Source organism: Nymphaea colorata, chromosome 6 (assembly GCF_008831285.2).
Source record: "Nymphaea colorata isolate Beijing-Zhang1983 chromosome 6, ASM883128v2, whole genome shotgun sequence".
Taxonomy (NCBI): Eukaryota; Viridiplantae; Streptophyta; class Magnoliopsida; order Nymphaeales; family Nymphaeaceae; genus Nymphaea; species Nymphaea colorata.
The window spans coordinates 3,291,696-3,319,625 of record NC_045143.1 but is presented as its reverse complement, the minus strand read 5'-3'; the positions used below and the strand labels follow the sequence as shown (position 1 = coordinate 3,319,625).

The following is a 27,930-nucleotide window of genomic DNA, read 5'->3' as shown; positions in this document are numbered from 1 at the left end:
ATAAATTTGTAAGCAACAATTGAATCGGAATTTGTAATTTTGTACATGGACTAGTTGGTTGGGTGCCAAAATATATTTACATAATAACCATAAATTCCATTTAAACAATGAACAAGGGATCTCGGTTCCCACAATGAAAACCGCGCGGGAGTTGTATGATCGTTTGACCACCAAAGGAAGACGTGCACAAAACAGGCAGGTTAAAAAGGACAGATTTAAAGAAGGAAAAGAAACTTTAGCTGTATATTAACAAAATATATCAACCTCACTTATTACAAAGAATAAGCATCTATAATACAAAATGGATGATACAGGAATGAACTCTGAAAATTTCCACCCGTGGAATAGCTAAACACCAAATATAATACAATCAAAGAGGAAAAGAAAACTCGGAACTGTACAATAGATTGTACAATGTATATTTCTCATCCACGCCTATCACTCCCCAACTCAACGAATTATATTTGTCTGGTCACTCGGTCTCACGAAAATTGATCGTGCCTGTCAGTAGACTCAGGAACAGCAGCCGGCAGTCGATTGAGATTGGGCTGTGCAGGTGGTGCGGTCAAAGCATAAGTGATCCTTGATGATGAGCTCTCTATGAGTCCCGCAACGCCAGCAGCAGATGATTGGGCATTTGAAGGAAGGAAAAGGTCATGCCTCTGATCCTTGTATGCAGTCCAAACCTGTAAGAAGGACGCACTTATCAATATTCTTGGAAATTTGAAACTCGATTAAGATGCATCAGCAAACACGTACTTTAGGCCAAATAGAAAGAAGGTTGCAGGGATCAATCTAGAGAGAGAGGGAGAATAATGTACTCATACAGTGGAACACATAAACCAACTAAAAGGCCCGAAGAACACACAAGAACTTCACAACATATGCATGTCCAAGTTACACGTCAGTTCATTATCAACAGTAATTCACATTAACTATATTTGCAAATGCGATAAACCAAAGGTCTACATAACGTTCCTCTGATATTTTCATAATGAATATATTCATGTAGTTTTTCCCGTTTTGCTTCAGCGTCTATAGATTTTCTGGTTGTTTTCCTTGTTCAGAAAATTTCCAGAAATTGTTTTTTAGACTGTCTTGACACGTGCTGCTCACTTATCTTTTCTGATAGAAGGTAGATGGAGAGTCCCCAAGGAGGTCGTGGAGGAAGCTGCAAAAAGTTTATCAAATTTCATATGTTGGTAAAGTTGGCAGCTACATTTTATATAACTGCGAGTTTTTTTTCCCACTGTAAGTCCTGCAGTTTCTGACAAAAGAAGCTAATTCCAAGCGACAGTTGACAGCGGCATTCACCAACATCTTGCAGCACTGGGAATAACTAGAAGAAAATGATGCAAACAAATAGCAATAAACCAATGCAATGCAAGAATTGCTCCTCAAGCATCAGCTTAGTTAAAACCCTGATTAATCTGACTAGTTTGTGTTGTCAAACCAGCAATTAGTTAGTTAGAGTAGTCTACTAGCCAGCAGACTAATCTCTGACCTTATGCAATATATATATATATATATATATATATATATATTTATTTATTTATTTATTTATACAGGTCATTGGACAGTGGGAACCAACGTATCTCACATATTATCAAACATTCCTGATATATATCTAGAAGATGTCGGTTCCCACAAACAGTGGGAACCAACATATCTCATGTATCATATATCGAACAGCCCCAACCAATATTCCTCTCTTCAGTCCAAATCGTATGCCCTGCATCCTCATCCATTTCTCTCTCCCTCTCACTCGCCAAAAGCATCCCATAGAGTCTTCTCCCCCAGCCCCAACCTTTCTCTCTCTATCTCTCTCTTCGCTTTATGTCTTCTTCCTTGGCCCCATTGCCGTCTTCCACTCTGTCTCCCCCTCTTTGGCCCCATTGCCGTCTTCCACTCTGTCTCCCCCTCTTTGGCCCCCTTGCCGACAATTAAAAACTTCAGCATAAAGCTAAAAAACTTGATATCAACTTTGAAAGATTAAAAAACAAGGCCTTGATTTTCAGGCGGACATTTAAATGGACTCAAGAAAATTTACCACAGCTAAATATTTTAGACAAGGTATGGATTACTGTGTTCAATTCCTTGTTCATTCTACTAGTGCCTTCACAGTCTTAGTTTTATCAACCACACAAACTCTTTAAAGCCATTATTGTAACTTCTGAGTACTTCTTGTGAGCGCCCTCCAAAAGCACTTGAAATATTTCACGTTCAATGTTGTTTGTAAGCCTTGCTTTAGTGTAACCTCTGCTAGGGCATTGTTCATAGTCAGCCACCAGAAATAACCACAACAAAGAATAAGCGGGGAAGCATCTGTGGCAGAAAAACCGAACACCTCTCAATTAACCACTGTTTGTTTGTAAAACCATCATGCAGTCTACAACAGCACAAGTTCATTGGAAAATGCAAATCGGGAGTCCTCTGACTATTATGAATGATTACTCTGGGTGAAGAGGGCAAGCGTAGAAATAGAGGTGCAGATCGTCCAAGCATAGGGAGGGTAAAGGAAAAAAAAAATTAAAAAAAGGTACGTGAGAGGTTTGAGAGCCCCTCAAAGAGAAAGAAAAGGGCTGCCAGAGGGCAGCCCCAATCTAGAGGACTGAATGGGGCTCTCTAACCCCCCCACCCACCCCACCTTTTTTCAAACAAAAGAAAGGAGCTCTCTGGCAGCCCCAATGTAGAGGATAGACTGGGGCTCTCCAATAACCCCTGCAAGCTCTGTCTGTGTGAGAAAGAGAGAATCCATGGGGAGGTCAGGGCTGGGAGAGGTTGCTACGGGATGTTGTTCACAAGAGACAAAGACAGAGAGAAGGCATATGGCGCACATGAGTGAGACCAGAGAGGAGTCAGCGAGAACACATTTCATTGATTGGGACCATTCCATGTATGACACATGAGTTACATCGGTTCCCACTGTCCATGGGAGCCGAGGCTCTCTCTCTCTCTCTTTCTATATATATATATATATATATATATATATATATATATATATAAGTCAACCCTGCCAAATGCCATATAGTTGCAGGATAACTGAAATTTAAAAATTCATTGGTAAAAGGACCATAAATCGCTAAAGTTATCATAAACCATCGCCACACCATAAACGTAGCTATTGCCAATTTAGTGATTTTTTAATGGCATTTTTAAATTTTTAGCCATTTGGCACCGGCACAGGGGTGGGAGGGAGGCAACAAAGGAGACAAGAGAGAGGAGGGAGTGGGTGATACTCCACCCATCTCTATCCCCACCTCGAGATACGAGAATCTCCCACAACCCCCTTTCTACCGTCTTCCTCGTTCCACCCATGGCGGCACCGCTACCCTACGCTGGCATGCTGGTGCCTACCTGACACTGGCATGAGATGGAATGAGGCAGGAGAGAGAGGGAGTGGGACAGGGGGAGAGTGAGAAAGAAATGAAAAAAAAAAATATAAACCATGTGAACCATCTGAAATGATGGATGGCTCAGATGAAATGTCCATGGAACGTCTACAAACATGGAGTCAATGTTCACATGTATTTATTTATAGTCAATCAATGTGGACAGATTTGGACTGACTAGTGCCAACTAGTCCTATTATGGTTACCATCCTGCCCCCAAACCTAATCTAAGAACTCGTATGGGAAAAGCCACAATGATGCAGCCTTCACTTTTTTTTCTGACGGATCTCTTCTGCATAAATGCCCCTATTTTATTAAGAACGACAGATTTAAATAAAAAATTAGGAAAACGAAAAAGCAGAAACATCATAGATCACATGATGCTGCATTCACTTAAACCTCCTAATGCTCTTAATGTTGAGCAGGTGAGAACGATAAGAGCATTTCAAGAAAGAATCATGTGAATCTACAATATGGTATAAAAGCATATCTAATCAAATAATGTAGGAATGAGATATGCCATGTACATTGTATGTCAGCAACCATGTGTGCACGATAACAGTGAGAAGATTTCAAAGGCCAAAACATACATTAGTAACAACAGGCAGCTTTGGACTAGCAGGAAATACAAACGTATCTTGATGAGACCTACCTCTGAAGCATTCAATATGTCACGAACTTTTGTACAATGGGCTCCTTCTGTTGCAAATGCATGTAATACCTGAACACAGATAACCATTTCCAATTATCACAAGATACAAATACGAAAAGAAAAGGTTTAACATGTTCAAAGTTCTCATTCTTTTCCATGCCAACTGCCAAATAAATATGGAATATGAGTCATATGACTAATTCAAACTGGTTTACATAGCCACCCTCATAATGTACAAGGGAATCTTAATACAACCTCAACAGCAAGAACTCGCCCAACAGAAGCTTCTGACTCGTTCCATTTCATTTGAGCACAAAGACCATGTGTACCTCCAGCCCTCCAATCCAACAGCCCAAGAAGAACTTCAACGAGGCCAACTCTACATGATCCACTACTAGCCCATAAGCGACAAGTTGGACATACAGTCAAAGAGAAGGTACTAAAACTATAAGAGTGGCTTACTTTAATCCTTGTGCAACAAGCGCATCCCTTGCCCTGTTTCCTGCAACGACAACTCGTTTTAAGGTTTCTAGTGCAAGTATGCTACCACCGGGCCACCCAATTGCTTTCATCAACAAGGGAACAACCTATAGAGATAAAAACATGTAAACCAAAACTTCATGAGAACAGATAAACCAATTCCAGATAATTAAAAGATAATAAATGCAAACAAAAAACTTACATTATCTTCAAGTTTTTGCAAAAATTCAGACATTAATTTAATACACCTGAATTTGCAAAGGCTCACTTTTGTGGAAAAGATGACAGTAATAAACTCTGATAGCAAATCAAAGATATACAAGTTTTCTTAATAAAAAAACTAGGAGATGACAAAGTAAAATCAAAAGGACTGTGAATCCAAAATTTATAGAAGACATGGTATCACAACATGAGATCCTCCTCAGAATATGCTAATTGAAAATGCTATTTTTAGATGTAGGTCACAAATTCAGAATAAAGGACAAGAAAAAGCTTCATCTATTTTGACTTTTGTCATCAATCAAAACCTTTCATAGTTTCAAAATGGAAGAAGCAAGTTAAAAGAAAAGAAAAAAGGAAAAAAAAAAAAAAGAAAACTGGACCATCAACCAAGCTCTACCTATAACAATTCGAGCAATTAACCAAGAAGAGCACTGAATTTCATCAAGAAAGTTGGAACTTCGGTGAAACATAAATTGTGGTATATTTGGAGTCTGGGACTCCGGAGTATATAGTAAAGGCCTGAACAATTTTTTTGGACTTAGACAGACAACTGCAGCAGCATAAAGTTTATAATAAAAGATAATGCACCCACGGAAAGTACCAGCTCCTGAATGGACATTCTTTTTAGTGCCCCTCACATAAGATTTTTAAATTTCTATTTGTGGTGATCCAAAGGTAACAATAAAAATTCCCATGGTTGTTGCGACTGATATTGCAGAATATCATCCCAGGTATACTCATAGCTCCACAAATTTTCACAAAGACAAACAACTTCCAAGTACAATAGTGTAACTATTTAAGTCACTGTCCATGTCCATACATGGGTCTGCCAAACATCATGACCACTTGTAGCCTGGTCAATCTTTAATTTGTCGCATAAAATGAATTGGTCAACGTCTAATGAGAATATGAGCAAGCTAACATAGATGAGCTGTTTGGTTTGGCTCAGTTAGACTTGAAGCTTATTGACAGAATAATTAAGTTGAAACCAGATTCTTGCAGCCACATCTACATCCAGCTAGTTGAAAGTGTCAATTCAGTAAACAATTAGGGGCAAGATGATAACAATTAGAAATATCTAAGAGAAAATAGCTGATTCTCTTACCAGAAATCCCTGGGAACATCAGGCCTAGGTTCCCTGCCCTCACAAGAAAAATAAGACAAGGTCTAACTAGTCCTAATAATTTGCATGCTAGCTCTCTAAATGCTTCACACGCACAAAAGTTTGAAACTTAAGGATCTCATAAATCTTAAAAGATATCTCTCCCCTCTTTATTACGAACTTTTGCACCCTGGAAATAAAGTTTAATAAGAAGCCTTCCTAATAAGGCCAAGAGAAGCCAGTTATCAAATGCAGGTGTGAGATAACATACACAAAGAGAAATATTATGACAGCATTATTATCATATACCTGGGGACTTCCCACACTTGTGGCCGCCATCGCTTCAGCGCAAGCTGTGCTGGCTGCAAGTTGGTGTAAAACCCGTAAACAACTGAGACGCACACGCTCCTGCGGCGTCTGTGTACTAGCTTGCTTTTGTTCATCTTCAGATGCACAAAACCCATCAGATTGGACATGATTCTCATTTTGCATTTCAGCAGATGCCATTGTCTCTCGTCTTCCTTCATATGCCATTGCTGCAACAAGCTTGGGAACGTATCCCAGATATCCAACATGGTCAGCAAGAGCAGGGTGCACACGTAGTAAGGACACCAATGCAGCGGATAGAAGTAACGGCAACTCAGAATCAACAGCTTGCATGTCATAATGTGTTGCAGCAATGGATGATACATACTGATCTAACAATCCTTCTAAGAATCTCTTTGGATTTCTTAATGGAAACTTAGGGTCCTTCAAGAATAATCTTACATATATTCCACCAACCTGCTTATAAACAAAGAAGTAAATACAGTTTTATTACTTTATACAAAGTAAAATTGCAAGGAAAGGCTTAACACAAATATTTACCTGTGGTTCATCCCTCATCTCCTGTTGAGCAGAAGCTTGTTCAGGAACATCCCAGTCAACAACACGGCCTTTCATCTGCTCACGATATAAATCAGCTGCCATGGTTGAAATCTGAGCAGCTAATGATGCTGCCATTGCAGGTGTCCAAACAAGTTCTGGTGTCTCTGTTGTCTGTTCAAGAGCAGTGACAACCATTTCACCAGGTCCATCTCTTATTGCAGATACTAAACCATCTGGCAGGAACCTTGCCAGAGTTATTGCTACTCGTGGCCCATGCATTGGTTGGCTGACAAGCTTTCCCAGTAAGGATGCACATGCTGCCCTTTGCTGCAGAGGGATTTCCTCTGCATGGCATGAAAAGCAAGCATCAAACAAAAACTCATGGACAAATAAATAAGTAAATACAAAAAAAAAAATCCAGAAAAAAGAAACCGAACATGAAAAAGTACAACCAGCATAGATCTGGTGCATACAAGATCTTGATAAAAAAAAGACTCGCCCTCCAACTTCAAGTACTTGTATGTTTACAATAGGAAGACTTGAGTTGCACACATGCAAGCCAACTATTCCTGCCAACCTTAAAAACTAAAAAACGAACAAGGAACCTCTACTACAGAGAATTTGACAGTAATAACTGTTTAAAACAAATTGCTATTCCTAGGGGACTGATGGTACAGTTTTCTGATAAACCAACAATAGTGATAAACACACTATATATCTACTCTACAAAACTTATCCATGACCCATTTATTTATCCACTCTTCTCTTCATCTTTTTTACTTCTTTCTTCCTCCCCCCTCTCTCCCTCCAAAACATTCAGAACTCAGAAGCATGACATCAACAAAATATGTTCATACAATTAATATTCCAATTCATGCATACATTACTCTGACCACAAGATCCTACACCCAAAAAATTACCTTGCAAAGGCAAAAGAAGTTCTAGAATGTAAACAACGCCACCATGTTTGGCTGCAACCCATGCAAGCTCAGGTGTGCTTGCCAATGCATATAACACATGAAGAGCTGCTTCTCTGCAACTGCGGGAACCATGCAGCATTTGCAACAAAAGCAATACACTTGCACGATCTGCAACCATAGCCTCAACACAAGGAGCATATGCAGTTAACTGTGATAGCACACTGAGACAAAGCTGAGGAATCTTGCTTTCAGAAGCCACAGGCACAGAGAAACACTTAAAAAGAGGAACGAGCTGTTCTTTGGTAGAAAATGTTGCAGCAAGCTGAGGATTACTTGTCAGCAAATTCTGCAATTTGCAAAAGACAGTCATGTGTCAGATCCATAAACTGGAATCAGCACTAAATTAATAGAGACATTACCTGAAGGGATGTCAACCCAATGTGAAGATGCCTAACAACTTCTGACTCCTCTTTACCTTCCAGCTCCCCGTCAGAGGCTACAGAAGAGCCAACATGAATTTCTTGTTCCTCATTCGGTAATGTTACAGCATTTGAACCAGATTTAGGCGACTCGGTGACCAAATCTTTTATATTGTGCCCCTTATCTTCTGATTCTACAGTAGCAGTTTTATTGTGCACCAATGTTGATATAAAATCAAGGAGAGCAACACAAAAATTGTCTGGCTCACTTATATCAAAATCTGGCTGTTCATTATACACTCTTAAGTATACATTGCCAATATGAAGCTCTTTAGATAGTGCTTCATAGGAAAAAGCCTGAGCTTCTAACAAATCATATGAACCATCAGGACCCTGACTTCCCCGCTGCTGATCCACAAACTTTAGCAATTCTGATCGTGTAGATGAATTCCAGATAATCTGCATTGAAATTCCAAAGCAGAAAAGAAGAGCAATGATGCACAACCATGACACAGAAACAAAGAGATGAGAAGTTATCCATTAAGGTAATGTATGTTGAATCAATGAGCATCAAATTGAAAACAGAAAATAGCAGGCTCAGACAGTAGATCCTTAACTAAAGCAACCATAAGTGCATCTCGACGGAGCACCTAAAAGATCAGTAGAGAAAAATCAAATATCATATGCAACTATTATCCATCATTGACGCCATCGGCAAGTTAAGGCCATAATTACATATCATGAAGCCAAACCAGATTATAAGGTGGACTGAGAAATGAACGAAGACGATGAAACCATGAACCTACACCATATGTGAAAATTTTGTTCCAAGGCTGCATATAAGCTCTTTCAAAAATTATTGAAAGCTGCATTTTCATACGCTAAAATAACCACTGCATCAGCTAGATACCAAAAACTTCTTCTGTGGTCAGAATTTCAATGCTGACTTTTAAAGGCATCATGTCACAAGCAAAGTGAACCGTGGAACTTATCAAAATGACATGACATGACGGACTACAGGGAAGCTCTTATCAAAAGTCCCAATTGTTTCAAACTTTCTTTCTATTTTTGGAATGGGATATTTACGGAATCCCCATGAAGAGGATCAATATCTATATAGACACATAGATCCATGGATCCATACATCTCGATCGGAAAATAATCAATAGAAAAAGAAAGAATCATATCCCCAAGGATTGGGGCCACTTTTTACAGGTCAGGTATCCTCGATTAGTTTGGTGCTGAACCTTATGGGTCCATGAAATAGCTATAGTTTGATACATAATTGAAATTCCCCTGATCGTATTTCTCCAGAGATAAAAGAAAAGATGGGTAATCTGTCTTTCAGCATAAATAGACCAATCAATTCAATTTAATCAGGCTGATCAAGAACAGTATGTTTGCTTTCTGTCAACTTAACAGGTCAAAAGGTGCAAACGGATTCTTTCCCTATGATAATAGAACATGAAATGCAAAAAAGAATAAGAGGTTTGCGGGTTATCTTTCAATTAATTTATCTGCTCATTATGATGGTTCAGAAGTTAAGGTCGTTAGCTTACTGTATATGGATCATATCATCAGATCGAGAGTCCAAAGTCATTGATCTCATGATGTTAAATCTTTTCCAAAAGAGCTTCAACATGAAGGACATGAAGAGATTAAGTGGTTCCTTGGCACAGTGGTAAGCAGAACTCTACATATCTACAAGTGGCTCAATAAAAATATGTAGCACATATTAGTGCAGCATTTTGTAGCCCAAGTAATATAACTGGATCATTCAGCAGAATGAACAGAAAGCATCATAGTGTGTATAACATACCCAAAAAGGTGTAGAGAAGGACAGCTAGCAATCTAGAGTATGCTTCAATCACTCACTATGATATATCATATAACATGGTAAGCAAGTACCCATGCATTAACCCCAAAAGTTTTAGAGCATTCAAAATGATAATGAGGTTTAACAAAAACAAACCAAAAAAGACACAGGAGCTTAATTAATGGTGCCTGTCAAACATGAGGCAAAACATCAAGTATTCAGCATGATGCTGTACAAGAATAAATAAACACAAACTGATTGATAAGGAATGATTTTGTGGCTAGAATGCAAGTCACAATTATATGGAGACTGTTGTAAGTAAATAAGCATGCAGGCTCCATTTGAACAAAACCAGATAATGGATGATGGAATATCCTATGTGGTGCAGAATGTCGGACTTCAAAATAATCAACGGGTCTTCCCTCTGGCACAACATACGTTAACAGTCAAAGACAACAAGGTATGTCATTTTGTCTGTATCTAGTCAACTACATCAATAAAGTGCTCGGCCGCATCATAAGAAGAGGAAAAGAAGACTAAAAGGTGGTGCTATTACTTAAGGCAGACCATCCAAGACCCAAATGGTACCACACAGATTTCAGTAACAACAAAAGCCCGAAAGGAGGAACCATATATCCATGGCAAACGACAAATAAACGCTGGAATGGTGATCCTTGCAGTTTACCTCAGGCGACTCCAAATTTGCATTCAAGTTTGACAGAAGATCTCTTGGAGACGGGCTCTTAAGCATATCCGCAAGTTTTGGAGTCAGCAATGCTTTAATTACAGCTGCTGCTGGTCTATTAAGTGGTGTACTGCCGCTATCCCCACAATATCCACTCAGCCTTGATAAGGCTTCAGCTGCACGAACTGCATGCATATTTTTTGCTGCTTGCACACTAGTGCCAACTCCATGTGCTTCGGTTACATCAGTTTCTTCAGCAGTAGAGTCATACTGAAGTAGCAATGGAAACACATACCTAGCATAAAAGCAAAAAGCAGCACCAGATGAAGAAGCAGCCAAGGTGTTATTTTATCAATGCATGTACAACAAGCCAGGTCTCCTATGCATGAGGCACATGATGAATTCATAAATTATTCCTAGAGTTACACAAATGCAATTGGAGGAAACTATAAAAACTAAAAAGCAATAAGAAAGGTCACACAAACATCCTCAAATAGCATTTTCGGATAAGAAGATTGATATAATAAAATTTTAAAGATTTTCCAACATACCAAAGTACACCAGCCTTTAACAAAGCCTCTTGCAGTTCAGATGAAACTGAAACATGAGCAGCCGTTTGAAGAGCAGCATCAACAGCTGCTGGTACAAGTTCCAGCTCTGTACAATGCACAATATCCTCAACCAATCCGCCAAAATTCAGTATTTCAGATCTGGCACTCTCAAACTGACTTAAAACAGAAAATGTGCGCATCACATTTGCAACAATTACAGCAGATGGTTCACTAGCAGAAGTAGTAGGCTGAACAACACACATGCAGCGAGAAAGAAGGGTTGCAAGAAGAGGTATTCCACCATCCCTCACAAGCTCCTCACCATTTAATGAAGATGATGCGCACCTACCAAATAAAAATTAGGACATGGTTTCAGTGCTTTGTTTCACTAAAAGGGTTTATAAAGAAAACGCAAACATAAACACTAAAGCAAGGACTGAAGGAAACATTACATACGTCAACCATATAAGCTCAGATGCAGCAACAAGGAGAGGAACTCTTTCAGAGGAAAGAAAATTGCTGTCATCCTTGTCTACAGTAACGGCATTCAGCAGCATTGGATATCCAGCATATTTAAATGGTTCCAGGACATCACCATATCGCCTATATAAAATGCATTGTCCCTTCAGCAACAACAGAAGCCTCCAAAGTTGAGGTCCTTGCAGTCCTTGCATGGTAGCCTAGGAAGTCACACAAGAACATGATACATGTATTAACGCCTACAGAATCCCAGATGCAAGAGTGAAACTTCAGATACAGAAACCAATCTCTCAAACAGTTGGAATTCCAAAAAGGAATTAATGCCTCAAAATTTGCCAGCCGTACTAGCTTAAACAAGCAACCAAGAAGAGAGACCAAAAAAAAAGGAAACTTGTCAAAAATTAACAGATGAAAAATAATGAGAAACGCAAAACTGGTAGAAAATTTTATTTTAATAGTTTCTTGTTAAAAGATAAACCTCATTAGTACACCAAGTAATTTTGGAGAACAACAAGAAACCTATGGAATTAGTGAAAATAATCAATAAAGATTGAGACCAACAGGGGTTAAAAAAGTGAAGGATATAGATTATGGTAAGGCATAAATCTACCAGTTATTGAAGGGATTTTTTGTACAATACTCTCCCTTGTAGCAAAAATGCAGGCCTTTTTAATTTAAAAATGTCTTCAAGCTAATCTATGTTAATCGTAAAGTGTAAAGTCAAATGGATGAAAAATGAAGACACACATAGAACATTATCAAGCCTAACAGAAAAATACACGAAGATAGCAATACACATTGATCCTGCAAGTCAGTAAACAAGAATCCAAGAGCCCATCGGAAACCAAGTAGGGATACATAATGTTTATATTACCAAATAAAATAAAAAGAACTTCAGCACACTAATAATTTATATGTGAAGCTATGATATACCTGAAGACGCTCATAAGCCTTCTGCACAGCGAGAAATTTTTCCCTCCCTTCAGGATTTTTGTCAGGATGATATCGCATGGCAAGTTTCCGATATTGGCGCTTAAGACACTCTTCATCAATGTTCTCTATTTGCTTAGATTTGTTGTATATATCACTTTCTGTTTCCTGGATATGATTATCAGTGCTGCCACTTGACATATCACTATCTAAAGGAATCTCCAGGATTTTGCAAGCTTCCTCCTCTGACAGATCCATGGGCCGCCGAGTCAATTCTTCACGCCACATCACCAACAAGGACTGCAAAAACTCTACATGCTCAACAATTGGCCAATTTGGAAAACGTATCTCATCACACAGGTTGCGAAGGTAATAGCGATGGCACCACATTTCATCCCGTAGCTCTGGGTATGTCACTGGTGGCATAGGAGCATAGTCATATAATGCATGACAATGCTGTGAAAGCTTTTGTGGAAAATCACCAAGATGTTGTAAGACCTAGAAAAAGAATCAGGAAAGAGTCAAGCGGAGTCCTCAAAAAATGAAGTACAGAGAAAAGATGCTCCACTATTTTGTGCTTCATTCTTTCCTTTCCAGAAGCATATGTTTTCGAGATAAATTTAGCCATGCCAGCATATGGACCCATGGGACAAAACTGTTTATTCCATGCAGATTTCAGACCTGCTTCAATCTTCGACATGTCAATTGTTTTCATCAAGGATCGTCACTTCAATCAGATATCCCTCAAGATACAATAGGTGTCCTCTTAGACTCTTATGAAGCCAATTAACCATAAATAAACTCGACAAAGTTAACTGGTAACATTATAAGACAAATGTAATTCAAGATAAATATAACATTTACTTCTGAATATATAGCTAAGAAGCCAAAGCATAACAAATTGGTACTTTTACTAGATTCAACAGCACTCACTTGACGAATCAAATGCTCTGCCCTCATCTTGTGCGTCCAGATAATCTCTGGAGTGTCAGAATCAGATACCATTGCTGCTGCAAATGCAGCTGGTCCACTTCGGTCAAGAACATATAACAATGATTCAGGCAAGAGTCCACCAAGAACGCTTCGTTTTGCTAGAGGTAGTGATGATGAAACTGCAGCCTCCTCACCACCATGGAAAGCTTGATGCACATGTGTAACGGCAAATAGTTGTGCAATAGAAAGGAGATTGGAACCAGGATATGATAGAGCAAAGTAAAAGACGCCAGTACTATACAGCCGCATCATAGCTTTTGGGTTCCGAGTTACAATGGACTTAAGCAAAGCAGCTGCCCCATCAACGATACTTGGTTCACCAGAAAGAATAGACTGAAGCAAGAAAAAAAGTTAAAACATTGAAATCATGAGGTAACAAGCCACTTATAACAAAGTTTTTTATAATCAGAGCGTTCAAATGTTTCTCCCACAAAAAAAGAAACTACAACGAACTACTAAAATAGCTCAAGGATTCATATAGGAGTCTAGGACAACTGAAATAGTTCTGACAGCTATGACAATACAAATCAAAACCAATACAAAGATATCCTAGACCATGGACAGCTAATAGCACCACTAGCTACAAAAGAAATTGCACAAAGATACATGCATTACTACCAGCAGAACAAGCTTCGCGGCTCAGGTTTTTGTGTTTTCTTACCCACCCAAGCATGACAACCAGCCAGAATTCATTTTCCATCTTCCTGAAATGCACATGAATTTAGTATCCTCAAGTACTAAAATTACCTGTTTCTCTCGGCAAATAAAATTCCAAAGCAACAGAAAGGTAAAGTAAGCAAATCTTACTAAGTGAAATAAGGCAATTCCTAAGCTCTTTTTTTTTTTTTTGCTCTTTCCCCATATACTGATAAAAATTTCAGCAATTTTGCTCCACAACCATGCAGGTAGGGCTCATGACAGATCATGAACTTGATAAGACCAGTGCAGATTGCAGCAATAACTAACAGCTCCAAAAACATCACTTGCATATCATGTCATATCACGCAGTCAATGTAAGAAATATTACTTGCTGTTGCAACCAAGGGATATAATTCACACCAGTTCATGTGACATTGCCTGACCTGAATAAGTAATATTTTGGATATTTCAACTTCTTGGCCTGGCAGATATTTGTGTGAGTCTTAAGTTCATCTACAAATAAATGTGTTTTTTCCAAAATTGTACCTTTTACTGTCCTGTATCTCCTTGCTGAAAGATTTCAAGACTACTAAATATGAACTATAGTTCCTCAAATGTTTACTAAATGAAATCCATTACTGAGCAACAAACCTTATGCTAAATCCATCAGAGATGGGGCCACAGGTTGATCTGGATAACAAAAGAAAACAAACCTTTATGTGGAGTCCGGACTCCACTCATTTAGAACCCTAATAGAAAATCACAATTTCCAAGAAGTGGGAACTTATAACAGGACAGAACAAAAGCAAGCAAACATCCAATTCTTCAAATCCACCAATTCACTAACCATAAAATTCAAATTGCTAATCCACATTATACCTGTGCAACATGAGGAAGACAACGAGCACTTGACAAAATCCTTTTCACTCGAGGAGTTGGAGTTACAATTTCTCCAGCATCATCCAGATCAGAGTGTGCAGAGACCATGCTGTGTAGAATTGACAATGCAGCCTCCCCTACCTAAGAATGACAAATTTTAGTCACTGTAGAAAAAATCAACTAGGCAACTATTATAGCACAAAATGGAAGTAGACGGCATCACTAAAGTCCTTGAAAGCACTCTTTACCGCTGTAAACAAAGTTACCTCTGCCACACAAGGCATAACAAGATTAAGAATGACCATCCAGTATCTACAATATCAACAACATCAAGCAATAAAACCAGACACTGAAGATGGATGGTATTTTCATGTGGTCCTAGATGAATCTAAAGATATAATGCACTTGCTAGCTACAACTAAATTTCATGTGCACCGTATGAGTGAGTGAGGAAAGGTGAGTATTTAAATGTCCAAATGCATGCGGAACAAATCAGCATGTCTATAGGTGTTAGGTGCCTTTAGTTAAAAACAATTACAAAGTTGTATGAATATCCAGGCCTATCTATTCATCGAAAGAGAAGGACCAACATGAAGAAACATATCCACCTTTATTGAGATTCTCCATCACTATTTCCAGCTGTTTTTAAGCCATAGCTCCAAGCGTCCATGGTTAGAGGGGACACTTTCCAATTCATTGTGTATGTTAACAATGGACCCAAAATTGACCCAAGCAGAAGGTCCGGTGAATCAAATCTACCCATATTGTAGTAAGGAGGACTGAGTAAATGAGTACCATTTTCTACAATTTTGTTTATAGTTAAAAAATACTCTCAATTCATTCCATTATTCACGATGCTACATTCCACCCATTCAACTAAGTTCTCAGTGTGAAATTATTCTCAAGTCATTCCTATACATGGGATGTCACAATGTGTTGTTTTGCTTTTGTCTGTAATTGTGCATGTACATATATGTCTATGGGTGTATGTGTGTCTCTGTGTGTTTGTGTGTGTGCGCATGAGATTTAAATGAAAACTTTATTCTTTCAACCAATTAAAGTTTATGAAACAACTAAGATTCTTCTGTTTCATCAACAATCTTATAGGGCCTCACATTCAACGAAGACAAAAAAAACAGTTCGTTTTCTTGTATTCAAGACTCAAGTCAAAACCTATTGTCTCTTAGATGCAAAAATATTACGTGGAAGATGCTAAAACCACGTCCAGAACCTGTTTTAGCATCCAAACTAGTTTTTTGGAAAAAAAATATATAGAAACTAGGTTTTCCACATTGTTCTAGTGACACAAGGGCAGCCCATAAACAGGACATTTGTTTAACCCTCTTAAAGCTCTACCAATGTCACAGGATTTCAGGACAGTTCTGTCATTCTTAGAAGCGTTGCAAGAGCACAACAAAGATAATGTTGAATTTTCTTTGCTTGTTTAATTGGTGAAAAAGAGAATAGTTCTCAACAGGAGATAAAAGACATAAGAGCATGTGGTATAACGTCATTTTTTTTTCCTTGGGGGAACCACCCCGGGTTGAGGGACTTCGCTGCTTTTTTTCTTTTCTTCCTTGGGGGAAACCATCCCAGATTGAGAGACATTGGCACTCACCTAGGGCGTAAAACCCCAAAGGCCATCCCCATCCCCATGGTCCTGGCATGTGTCAGCTTCCGCAAGGGCAGGCACCTTTGAGATGTGAACTAGCAACTGGCTGCCTACCAGCCGCTGGCCCAACCAGGTGCACCAAACCCATCGGGCAAAGGGGAAGGATGTTACTTAAATTGATCCGAGTCATCTGGCCTTAACTCTTCTACTGCTCCTGCTCACTTTCTAGATTTCATGTTAGCTTTTGTTTTCCCTTCTGTGATTATAATCAGCTCATCCTTCTTTTATGGTGATATCTCATTGCTATAACAAGTCCACATTGTGTATACAGAAAGCAAAGAAAACAGAAAAAGAGAGCTACAATACAAGTCATAATATGGTGCAAGACTTCAATTGCAAAATCACACTACTTGGCTGACAAAGATCTAACTAAGTGTAAGGTTGTTTATACCTGTGTTGGCGTAAGAACTGGAAGACGTAGTGCCAATGCCCATCGCAGCTCGCGGATGTCTCTCAATCTCTTCCAATCTGTCATGCTTGATGCCCAACACTTGGAAGTCCAATCAATATTCTTTTTCGACCAAGCCCTCCTTATTGCATCTTTCTCCATGGGTCCCACTTGCACACCATCCTTGCCAATATACAGCCACTCCTTAAGGGGTTCCATAAAAGCAGTAGCTGCTAATAGATTTGATTGTAAAGGAATCGCTATCCTTTCAGATGCTTCATGGGCTACAGTTAGAAGATCCACAGCCAACACACAACCCCCTACCAACACGCATGCTTCAACATTAGGAAGAACCTTCATCAAAACCTGCTCAAGTAACGATTCAAGGCACAAATGTGAAAAACAAGAAAATGGATATAACACTCAAATAATATTTCACTAATTTATTAGCTTTTCTCGAGTCAAACAAAAAGAAAAAAGGGACTAGATATGCACCCACTTAAGATGTTGACTGCCCCACCAAATCATGTAAAATAACCAAACACTACATCTTGTATGATGGTTCACAGATCAGATCAGCATTATCAAGGATAGGTCACATCCGATAGCAGCAGGCCCAAATTCATTATCAATTTACCTTCAATAGCAGCAGCAGACGATGTCTTAAGGCCCGATCATCAGTCCTGTCCAACAAAACAGTCACATGAGCAGTCCCATCAAAACCACCAATCACTTTGTAATGCTGCTCATACACAATCGCCATAGCTCTTGCACAAAGCTCTCGAACAGAAGACCCTCCACCTCCCCCAAAACCATCTAAACGGCCCATGTCACACCAGTCATCAGATGAGCCCAACTCATCAGGAACAGTTCCATCTACAGTGAGTCCCTCATCAGCATCACAGAGAAAACGATGGTACAATGCCCTAAAGAATGCAACCGGATCTCGCAAAGGGAAATCTTGTGCCCGGCCACTGCTTCCACTATCAAGCAACAGCCGCAAATAGTATTGACCTACACAAACCTCCTTAAATAGACTAGGATAACGAACAGAAAACTCGGTGTAATTCCAAGATATTCTAGATGCATTATCTTGCCCAGACATTGCCTCTACCACCGTGCTTCCTGGAGTGATATCTTCAGTTCTTTCCTTCTCAACATCCAAAGTGTGAACCTCTGTTTGCAGAGCTTCCCTTAACTCTTGCCGTGTTCTCTCATTCCAGATCAGATCAGCACGGTTGTGATCCAGACTAAACTCTCTCCAAAATTCAGGCCAGTTACAAAGCAATCTGCCAGATCCCACAGGTGTATTCTCCACAACTACCTGCGCAGGAGCAGGCACACCAGGATTTACAGAAGCAGCTGTATTTCCGTCCGATTCAACAGAACTGGAAAGAGTTGAATCTAATACTTGTTGTCCATTAGGCATGGGCATAGTTGAAGGCGGCACCATATTATCACTGCTTGGAGCCATATATGAAGCAGAAGGATTTTCACTAACCATGTTTTGGCTTGAAGGTATAGAAGCCTGAGCAGCTGAAGCCAGCCCAGGTTGCCCCTCAACGCTAGAATCCTGAATGCTTTCTGTCAGTCTAGAACCAGAAAGAATCATGTTCCTTGTAGTATCACCAATTTCAACATTATTGGCAGAAGCATTTTCATGAAAAGGCATGCCTCTAGCTCCCCTAGTCCTTCTCTGTTGAAGTATGCGCCTTTGTCTTCTCCCAGATGAAGGCACATCTTGATCAACAGGAATTTGCCCATCTTCTAGCAATGTTCCATCATACCGAGTGTGCAAGTATGCCACGAGTCCAGGAGGAAGAACTCTTGATAACAAATCAAGAGCAGGTTGATAAGAATCTGCCCACAAGGCTACAAGTTGTCGACTGACTTCACGACGTTCACCAGCAGGAAGAAAAAATGCATGCACTAGGTGTCTCACCAGAGCACCATCTCTCAATGCAGCCTCACGCATTGACTCCGCTGCAATGGCATCTTCTTCTGCAATAGTACGCATAATCACAGCAACTGTTTCTCTAACACTTTCAGCAGGATGCCCAAACAAAGCAAATAAGCGCCGGCGCAGACCTGCAACTTGTCGCAACAACTCAACAAATGTTGTATATTGAGTGGTCTCCCCATTAGGTTCACAAAGCATTGCCTCCAGTACTTCCACAACAGCCATAGACAACAATGGAGAAACTGAAAAAGGTTTCAACCTATTTACAAGAATGGTGACATAAATTTGATGCCCGAAAAGCACGGACTTTGCATGCATGAATATTGCATGGCGTTCACCCTTAGAATCTGTCAGGACATTAGTTCCTCCAGGTCCACCACCAATGAGGACAGCAATAAGGCCCGCTGCCTCAGCAGCAACACCCTCTGAACCATTTCTCAGAAGTCCCATTATTCTCCCCACGGCAGCAGGAAATGACATCACATGTGATGCTGCATTTCTTGAAGCCAGTAACCTGCGCAAACATGAGATGAAACCTATAATAGTAGCAGCTGCTTTGGGAGAAGGTGGCGGTGGAGGGGGGGAGTCAGGTGGAAGATTAGGTGTTGCTGGCAACATAGTAATCAGAGCCATCAAAGCAACTTCAGGAACATCCATATTAGGTGGAACTCCAGTATATGATATGCAAGCATTAAACTCCCTTATACGACGCCATAACTTTGCTCTTGAACCTGGAACAGAGCCACCTTCAGCTACAGCATCCTTGGCAGCTGTAGCTAAATGTTTCAAATGCATGGAGGCAACTTCCATATCAGGAGCAGAGCGCGGTGGTCCACCTGTTAATGGCTGAATATAGGCTCTCCCACAAGGAGGGTCAATGCAGTGACCAGGCATTGTTAATCTAGGCAATAAAGGCACTGACGTTTGTCCCTGAATAATTTGCACAGCAACGTTATAGGAACCATCAAAATCATTAACAATATATTATTGACCTGTATGAAAAAACTCTCAGAAAAAAGACATCAATAACTTCTTGGACAAAATTCGGCCTGAATCGGCCAATTTGAATCAAATTGGTGGCCATGAGATTTGCTTCCATGGCTGATTCAAGAATGCCATGCCTCAAACCTTAACTAATTTTTAATATATTTTATTTTTATTTTTAACACTCAAACAGTCTGCAGTTTACTATTTATAAAGAGACGCCATAAGCTATTGCAAAACGTGTCTAAAGAAATGTATCTACCTACTTCTGTTTGTAGAACATCCCGAACAGCAGCAAGCAGGCTATCCCGTGAGGTACTAGCATACACCTGGAATTGTCAGCCATAGAAGGATTAGATGCTAGTAGCATTAATCAACCAAAATAATAAGAACCACGACTTACATGGGTAGGACAACCATCATTGAACTCAATAGCAAACATCTGTGGCTCTTCCGCAAACCGGACAAGAGAACTGATAGCAGATAAAGGTCGAACAATGACAGCCTGTAAAGTAAAAAGTCCAGTCTTAAACTATGGCAAATTTCAAAAGGTTTCTATTACCTAGCCTGGAGTACCAATTTAACTGAATGGGGGTTAAAGCAAAAAGGTAAAAGAAAAAGAAAGGGCAAACAAACAGGAATTGTAAAGTGCAAAGTCACACCACCTGGTGGCCCAGACTTGGTGTTGAACTGTTGATAGCTCCACAATAAACATAGACAAAATAGGAGATCTATTTTCTTGTATGACTATATATTTTATTGTTTTGATCTCAAAGTAACTAAACAAATCAAACTATCAAAGCTGAAAAAAGAAACCCTCCAACTTTGTTTCCTCCATGGTTAATAACATCTACTTCTTTTCCAACACAACAGATAAGAAGCTTATTCGTCCACCCAATAATTATGAAACTGTTACTGCTAACCATCACATGGAACCTATCCCACCAAAATGATTTTGGTAACAAATCACATATACAAAAAACAAAACATGGTTGCAGTTCACTAATTCTCTCTCATCAGCAGGGTGTCCCTCGGCTAATTTTTGGCAAGGTTATTTTCCTTGGAAACTTACAGGAATTTTCAAACAAAATCACAAAATTAGTTTTTTTTTTAATCTTTAAAAAGTCATACAAAAATGTAAAGATCAATGACTAAATGAGTCAGAATTTGTTAATTAAACAAGCAAAATGCACGTTGCATAACAGTTACCAAATAAGTGATAAATGATAACAAACAAGTAACATGGTAACAACTAAATAGCCATAAGCACCAAAAGTTAGCTATGCAACTCAAATAGTCATAATGCCATACCAAGGGGCAATATATCAACAAAACATAAAAAAATAAAAATTAGACAAAGTCTAAACAAGTTTTAATATTCAAAATAAAATTCAAAAATTTTAAAATTTCAAGACATGCAGATGAAAGGAGGTATGACACTCAATATTTTTTCATAATAGTACAGTGATATCGTAACGAGAAATTTATTTTGGAAATATTTTTCAAAAGTTCACGATATGTTCCCAATAAAAAAAAATTTCTTCATTTTCACAATAACCATGTGATATTGTCAAAATATAAGCACTAGCTGTGACTGAGGACACAGTTATATTAATAGTTCAAAAGGTCAATTTAGCATCCAACTAATGACCATGAAACTGTTACTGCTTAGCATCAAACAGAATCTGTCCCACGAAAATGATTTTGATAGGAACTACACAAATGTATAAAGTGATGAATAACATTGGCAACTCAACCAATTGGATTTTCAAGAAAATACAGTTAAAACCATATAACGTAAGCAACCCAAGATTTTCCAAATTGGTTTCTGCAAGTGACCAAGAATAAATTTTATTAGGAGCTAACCTCATAGTTCTCTGGTCGTCTTTCGACAAGAGAAGCCTTTGTGAGAATAAGTTGCCTCGACACAGCATCACCATGTTCACCAAGCCCTCCCTTAGGCCCAATTCCTAGACTTAATCCCATGATGTTTGATGTTCCATGAGCAGCAGATCGCAACCTGGTTACAGACCAACCACCCCAAGGAGTTTCTTCAGCTCCAACTGCTTCTTTAGCTGCATTCAACAAAAGAGATACATGCAAATCAGAAGTTATAAAGCACATTAACTATCTCAAGCAAAATAACTAAAGTGCGATCTTAAGTTGTAGATCAAGTACACCCCAGTAACAAATGATATTGCATAATTATCAAAAGAATGTGCTATAGGTGTACAAATGTCAACATGTGTACCTCAACAAAATGGATCACCAGCCATAGAGAAAAGGCTAAACATAGGAAATACCATTGCATTCTTATGCGCCAAATTTTTCCTTAATGAACTCTGAAAACAGAAGGCTCTGCATTGATTCTTAGACCAGAATAACCAAGATCACTATTCTTTTTTCACATATCTAAATTCTCAAAATCTGGATCTAAAACACAAATATTGGGAAGATGATGTGAGATTATGCATCATTTCATACCTGTGGGATTGTCCATGCGTTCAAGGATTCAGTTCATATGCAGTTTTAGATCCAAAGCCACCAAAGAATTAAGGAAAGGCCATGATCAAGAAAACTGAAAACCTCGCAACTGGCAAACCAATTATTTAACATCATAGGAAGTAAAAAGACATCTGTTGAAAATTTTTGTACTAAAGACAGAAATATGTTCTTCAGGATGCATTTCTCTTAGATCTCACTTTCAGAAAATGAAAATGTATTGTAGAATTTTAGGTTCTCTTTGATTGATCAAAACCATTGGAAATGCTTACTGTAGTTTACTTATTTAACAACATACACTAAATCGAATGATAAAGAATTTCAATACCTGCTGCTAAAGAGGTGGGTGTTCGTATTGCACTGAACTTTAGTAATAAAGAACACTGTTTCTATTATGAATTTCATCCCATGAATGTAGACCATGAGGATATGTGAACCAATTATGAACATCCAATCAACTTGACGAACGATTCACAAGGTGCCACTTGTCATGACTTGTCATATGTTACAAATTAAGTGGTGCAGCTCATGCATAACCATGGGATGAGCATATGGAAGCTATGAAACACACCCTAAGGTAATGACAAAGCACATTGAATGATGGTATTAGATACAAAAAGAGACAATCTTCTAGTTCTCGTTGAAACTAGATTGGGCAGGAGATCAATTATCAACTTAATTTCATGGAGTAGCAAGAAGCAAAGGACTGAGGCATGATCTATTATTCTATGGCATCACTAACTGCAGAAATAACATGAAACACTACAATGAAGCAAAGAACATGTACATTAATCATTACTGTGATAATCAAGGTGCCACCAATCTCCTGGAACCCAGTTAGTCCTGGGAAAACAACACATGTCCTTGTAGACCAACTTTTTATAAAAGAGAAGCTAGAAACCACAAAATGGAGGCAATAGAATCAGAAAATCAGACTGCAAAAACTGGTAAGTAGGTTCTAATCATGAAAAGGACCATTTTTTAGATAAAGATGGAAACTATTATTTATGTCTAAATTGCAAAGCATACCTCTTCTTTTAAGGAACTCCGCAGTCGTCAACGTCTGAGAAGTGTCAACAACCAACGCTAACCCGACCATGGATTTTGCAGTCTTTGTCTGCATTAAACAAGAAAAATCATCAGCCGAAAAGAGGTGGATAAATCAGCTAAAGTATCCTCCACCAAAGCCAAGTGGATGCACGAAAATGAATAAATGTAGATTTGGAATAGCACAAGCAGATAGCAGGAAATGTGCCTGACTGAAACTTACCAAACTTGATACAATCGCAGTATTTGTGGTGCTTGACACTGCTGTAAAAGCTTTCCACTTTCTACCATAAAGAGGACACAGAACAAAAGCTGCAGCTTCAACACTTTTCTTCCCATATGCATCAGACAAAAGTATAACGGCAGGCGAATCCATGTCCCTAAAGTCCAGACACCAATGCAAGTCTCCATTTTGTCCATCAATAAGTTCAACTCCCACAGCAGTAATCCTCATTTTCTGCATGTATCATTACTTCCATCAAATCAAAGACAGAACTAACTTAAACTAAGAAAACCATTATACACACACACATCCCTGAGAAGAGTATCTGATGTTTTGCACGACATAGAAGAATCAAACTGCATGTAATGGAGTTGCAAATACTTCTATACAATCTTGCAGATGTACCACTCTGGATATAGGTGAATTGATATCCCCGGAATCACTATTCTAAACTGAAATATCTAAAGGGAGAACACTAATGCTGGGTAACTGGCAACAGCATTGTGGAAAACATAATGCATCATTAAGAAGAAAAAGGTCAAGACTTAGTCGCGTACATAAGGCACCCAATCAGATTTCCTTCTACGTAGATGGTGTACAGCAAATTCAGCAATGGCTTTAGAGTTGTATGATTGTCCACCAATCTTGCTCCACTTTATTCTGTGCAGCTCAGTTAAAATGCTCGTCCTAAGCCTGCAATAGAGAATGACAATCACAATCTAGCAGATAAACCAGCAAAATCAAGCAAAGAGGACACTATTCAACATAAGTGCAACTTGGTGAAAAAAAGAGCTCGTGAAAAGACAGGACATGTCCTTTTGCTTGTTGACAAGAATTAAATTTCAAAAAAAACATGATTCTTGTTAACAAGTTCCCGATCTACAATGTATACGAGTGCTTGTGTAACAAAAAACACAACCAGACATTTCATGCTTCATAAAGTAAACCGGCCAAGAAGATGGTGATGTCTGTCTTATAACAAAAGAAAGCTTTTAAACCATATCTAGATGACTACGAACATAGTAATTATGTTTTATATCAAAAGTAACCAAGGACCAACTGAGAGACATTTGGAAAAAAAAAAAAAAAGCACTACCTATGAAGATGGTTAGGTAACAAATATGAGGAGGTTATGGTTCAAACTTGAATGCTTAAAATAACCCATTAGAATACTTTCTAACATTAAACTCCCATATTCATACAATTGGACCATTGGTAGGACATCATTAGACTTAAACTCAAAACATGAGATGGACAACCATCAACCGATATCCTATGCTAACCACACTTTACCATGCCATACACTCAGGAGCATTCGTGCAAATTGGATATCAGCACAAGTCAATAATGAACTCTATTAACAACCTAAACTTATATTCATCCCTAGAAGTCATATGTAAGATAATAAGGGTACACAAGATTTGGTCAAGAAACTATAAAAGCCCAAACATGGAAATGCTTGTTGTTTGCACAGAGGCCTGCTCACACAATTCAGAATAAGTTTCAAAAATGTAAAGGTAGTCTACTAAGTTTGGCTTCCATCTTTTCTTCAGCATAATGTACAAAAAAAAAAAACAGTCTAGCATACATTTTAATGACACATATAGTCCTGTGTGCTGTTCGAAACTCTTCTTTCTTTATTAAATTGTTTTAGACTTCTGCTTCACCTCTCACATTTCACTTCAAGTATGCTAATGTAACTTTTTTTTTCTCAGACATTGCTTTCCCGCCTCCACTACACAAGCTGTTTCCCATATCCATTTTGTTTGCTGGTAATTAGACAACAGAGTCAATTCTCCGAGACTTGTCCTCTTCTCGGTGCTGCTTCAAACTAGTTTTGGTGTATGACCATGACAAGCGAAAAAAGCTCATCAAGGAAGACAGAAGCACTTTTTGAAAAACTAAAAACGCGATGTCAGTCTCCAATATCTGCTGACTTTCTTCAATCATTGGGCATGATAGAAGAAGGAAACACGAATAGATATAATAAAAAAAAAAGCAAAGTAAATTTTGGTAATTTTTCGTATTCCTTTGCGTTGATAGGATTGAAATGAGATAACTGTACATGCTGATTGAAATGAGAGAACCGTACACACTTCCTATTACAGTATATCTAGCTACTATTTTTTTCCTTGACACCCTCGAAAAACAACAAGAAGCAAAACTTGGTGGCACGTGCACGTCGATAAGGGAGAATAATCAAATCCAAAATCAACTCTAGCTAATGAAGAAATCCGATCTCATCTAGTTGTGATAATGCTTCTTGATGACGGTGATGAATGTAAAGATAGTGCCAATCATCTACAATCTAATTAACCAACATCTTCTAATAGGCACTATATATATGTTTTGCACCATTACCGACCTTGAGGAGAACTTAATGGATTTGAACTTGCCACGCCCATCGGTCCGGACACTCACTGAGAATTCCTGCGAGTTTTCATCCCGCCCAAAAAGAGGAGTTGCACCATCATAGTCATTCATAAGGTCGTATGAATTGGTCACCACGAGCGTGGACGGATCCAAAGTAATAATGGCCACATTGGAAATGCACATGATCCTTTTATACCTTCCACGCCACGAATGCTTGACCACCATGTACCTCGCAAAATACTCAGGTTCCTCTAAGGTGGCAGACGAAGGTGCCGAAGAAGAAGGAGCAGAGTCTGCTGGAGGACCATGGTGGTCGGCAGTGGAAGTAGTGTGCCGGCTCACAAAATCCATCTGCGGGAGAAATTGGAGTTGATGGTGAGCCGGGCGAGCATTAGGTCGAACGAAGAACCAGAACGCCGGGCCGGCCTTCGCCGCCGGGCTGCTGCGGGACTGATTCGCACCCAGCGCTCCTCCTCTCGACCCCCACCGATCACAAATTCTCCACCGACTCCTTCATGAATCAATCAACGTCAAATCGGACGCCCCAGGCGCACCCGTAGAGCAACAAGCTTCATCCAAAATCATCAAAATCTCGAAAACTATCAAAAACCGCAGAGTTCGTTCAATAGCCACGAGACAAACTCCCGGTTATCTACCTAAATTGCGTCGGCCACTAAACTTATCGGAATTTTTCCGACTTCTCCGGTTTCAAGAACCAAGAAACAGGGAGATTCTCTGATCCAGGTTTCCGTATATCCAATATATCGAAAAATGAAGAGCAATCGCCTGACAGCGATGACCAAAACCTGATCAGGCTGTCTATATAGATTTCCAGTTTAGAGAGGGAGAAGGAGAGGAAGATTCAGACACGAGACACGAAGGATTGACGGTGACGGGGAAGAAGGAAACCGAACGCAATCGGTTAGAGATAGAGAGAGATGAAAGACTGCCCTCAGCACTCCGATCCAGCAGAGGCACTTGCCCTAAAATAAGGACCGATCTCTTTTTCTCTCTCGCTCTCTCCCTCTCGCGCGCCCGCGCTCTTTCTCTTCCCTCTGCCTCGCCCTTTTTCTCTCTCCTCGTTGTCTTAAATGCGAAGATATTTTTCAGATGCATTGACAAAGAGACTGTAACTTTCTGGTAACCCAAGAGTGAAGCTCGAAATATAAGCTCGATTCTTCTGCTGTTCAGCCATATAAAAACAATTATTTCGATTTTGTTCTTACTTTATTTCACAATAATGTTTGGTTTTGTTCTTACTTCATCTCACAATAATGCATCTCTCTCTATATAATATTTAATAATTGGTAGATAGCAAACCAGTTTGGTAGAAGATAAAAAGCTATACATTTTAAATTTGTGCTAAATCTGTGTTAACAAGTGCTTCTATACAAAATGTGAATCTGCTAATGTGTTTATAACCACTAACTTAATATAAATCATGTTGTAGTTAAAGCCTTTTTTGTGAAAAAAAATTACTCTTCAACTGTCAATATTTTTATTGTAAGAGCCATTCAGAAAATATTATTTAGGTAAAAAAAAAAAACTAATAACTTAATATATGTTCCTCACCAAACTATAACTCATACGATCATATTTATAAGGCTATATTGCAAAAGTAATATTTTAATAATTAATTTTATAGTGTTGTTAGCAACAATTTATAGTGCATTTAGCAGCATTACATGGAGATCTCAGTGAATTTAGTGACCGCTTCAAATTTTCTTAACATCTGGCGACTTCTAGTTGTAGAC

General features: G+C 38.9%; 1 protein-coding gene across 4 annotated transcripts; it reads right to left on the bottom strand.

Moving 5' to 3' along the window:
- Window positions 1-214: 214 nt before the first annotated feature.
- LOC116255833 (dnaJ homolog subfamily C GRV2) lies at window positions 215-27,257 on the bottom strand. Of its 4 annotated transcripts, none has more exons than XM_050078392.1 (23): window positions 26,169-27,257; window positions 24,361-24,496; window positions 23,804-24,037; window positions 23,563-23,650; window positions 21,898-22,106; window positions 20,435-20,536; window positions 20,298-20,360; window positions 17,725-19,977; window positions 17,091-17,453; window positions 15,028-15,168; window positions 13,450-13,842; window positions 12,520-13,014; window positions 11,563-11,786; window positions 11,107-11,451; window positions 10,556-10,850; window positions 8,055-8,513; window positions 7,636-7,981; window positions 6,716-7,059; window positions 6,158-6,631; window positions 4,507-4,631; window positions 4,300-4,435; window positions 4,045-4,113; window positions 215-686 (listed from the first exon to the last, which is right to left on the bottom strand). In XM_050078392.1, exons 1-23 carry the CDS (start codon window positions 26,525-26,527, stop codon window positions 483-485), a joined length of 7,857 nt encoding a protein of 2,618 aa, XP_049934349.1. In that variant the 5' UTR covers window positions 26,528-27,257; the 3' UTR covers window positions 215-482. The 4 variants fall into 4 exon arrangements, with proteins under 4 accessions (XP_049934349.1, XP_031487738.1, XP_049934350.1 ...); XM_031631878.2 differs by having other exon boundaries at window positions 4,300-4,423; XM_050078393.1 differs by lacking the exons at window positions 23,563-23,650; window positions 23,804-24,037; window positions 24,361-24,496; window positions 26,169-27,257 and adding an exon at window positions 22,283-22,525.
- Window positions 27,258-27,930: the final 673 nt, after the last annotated feature.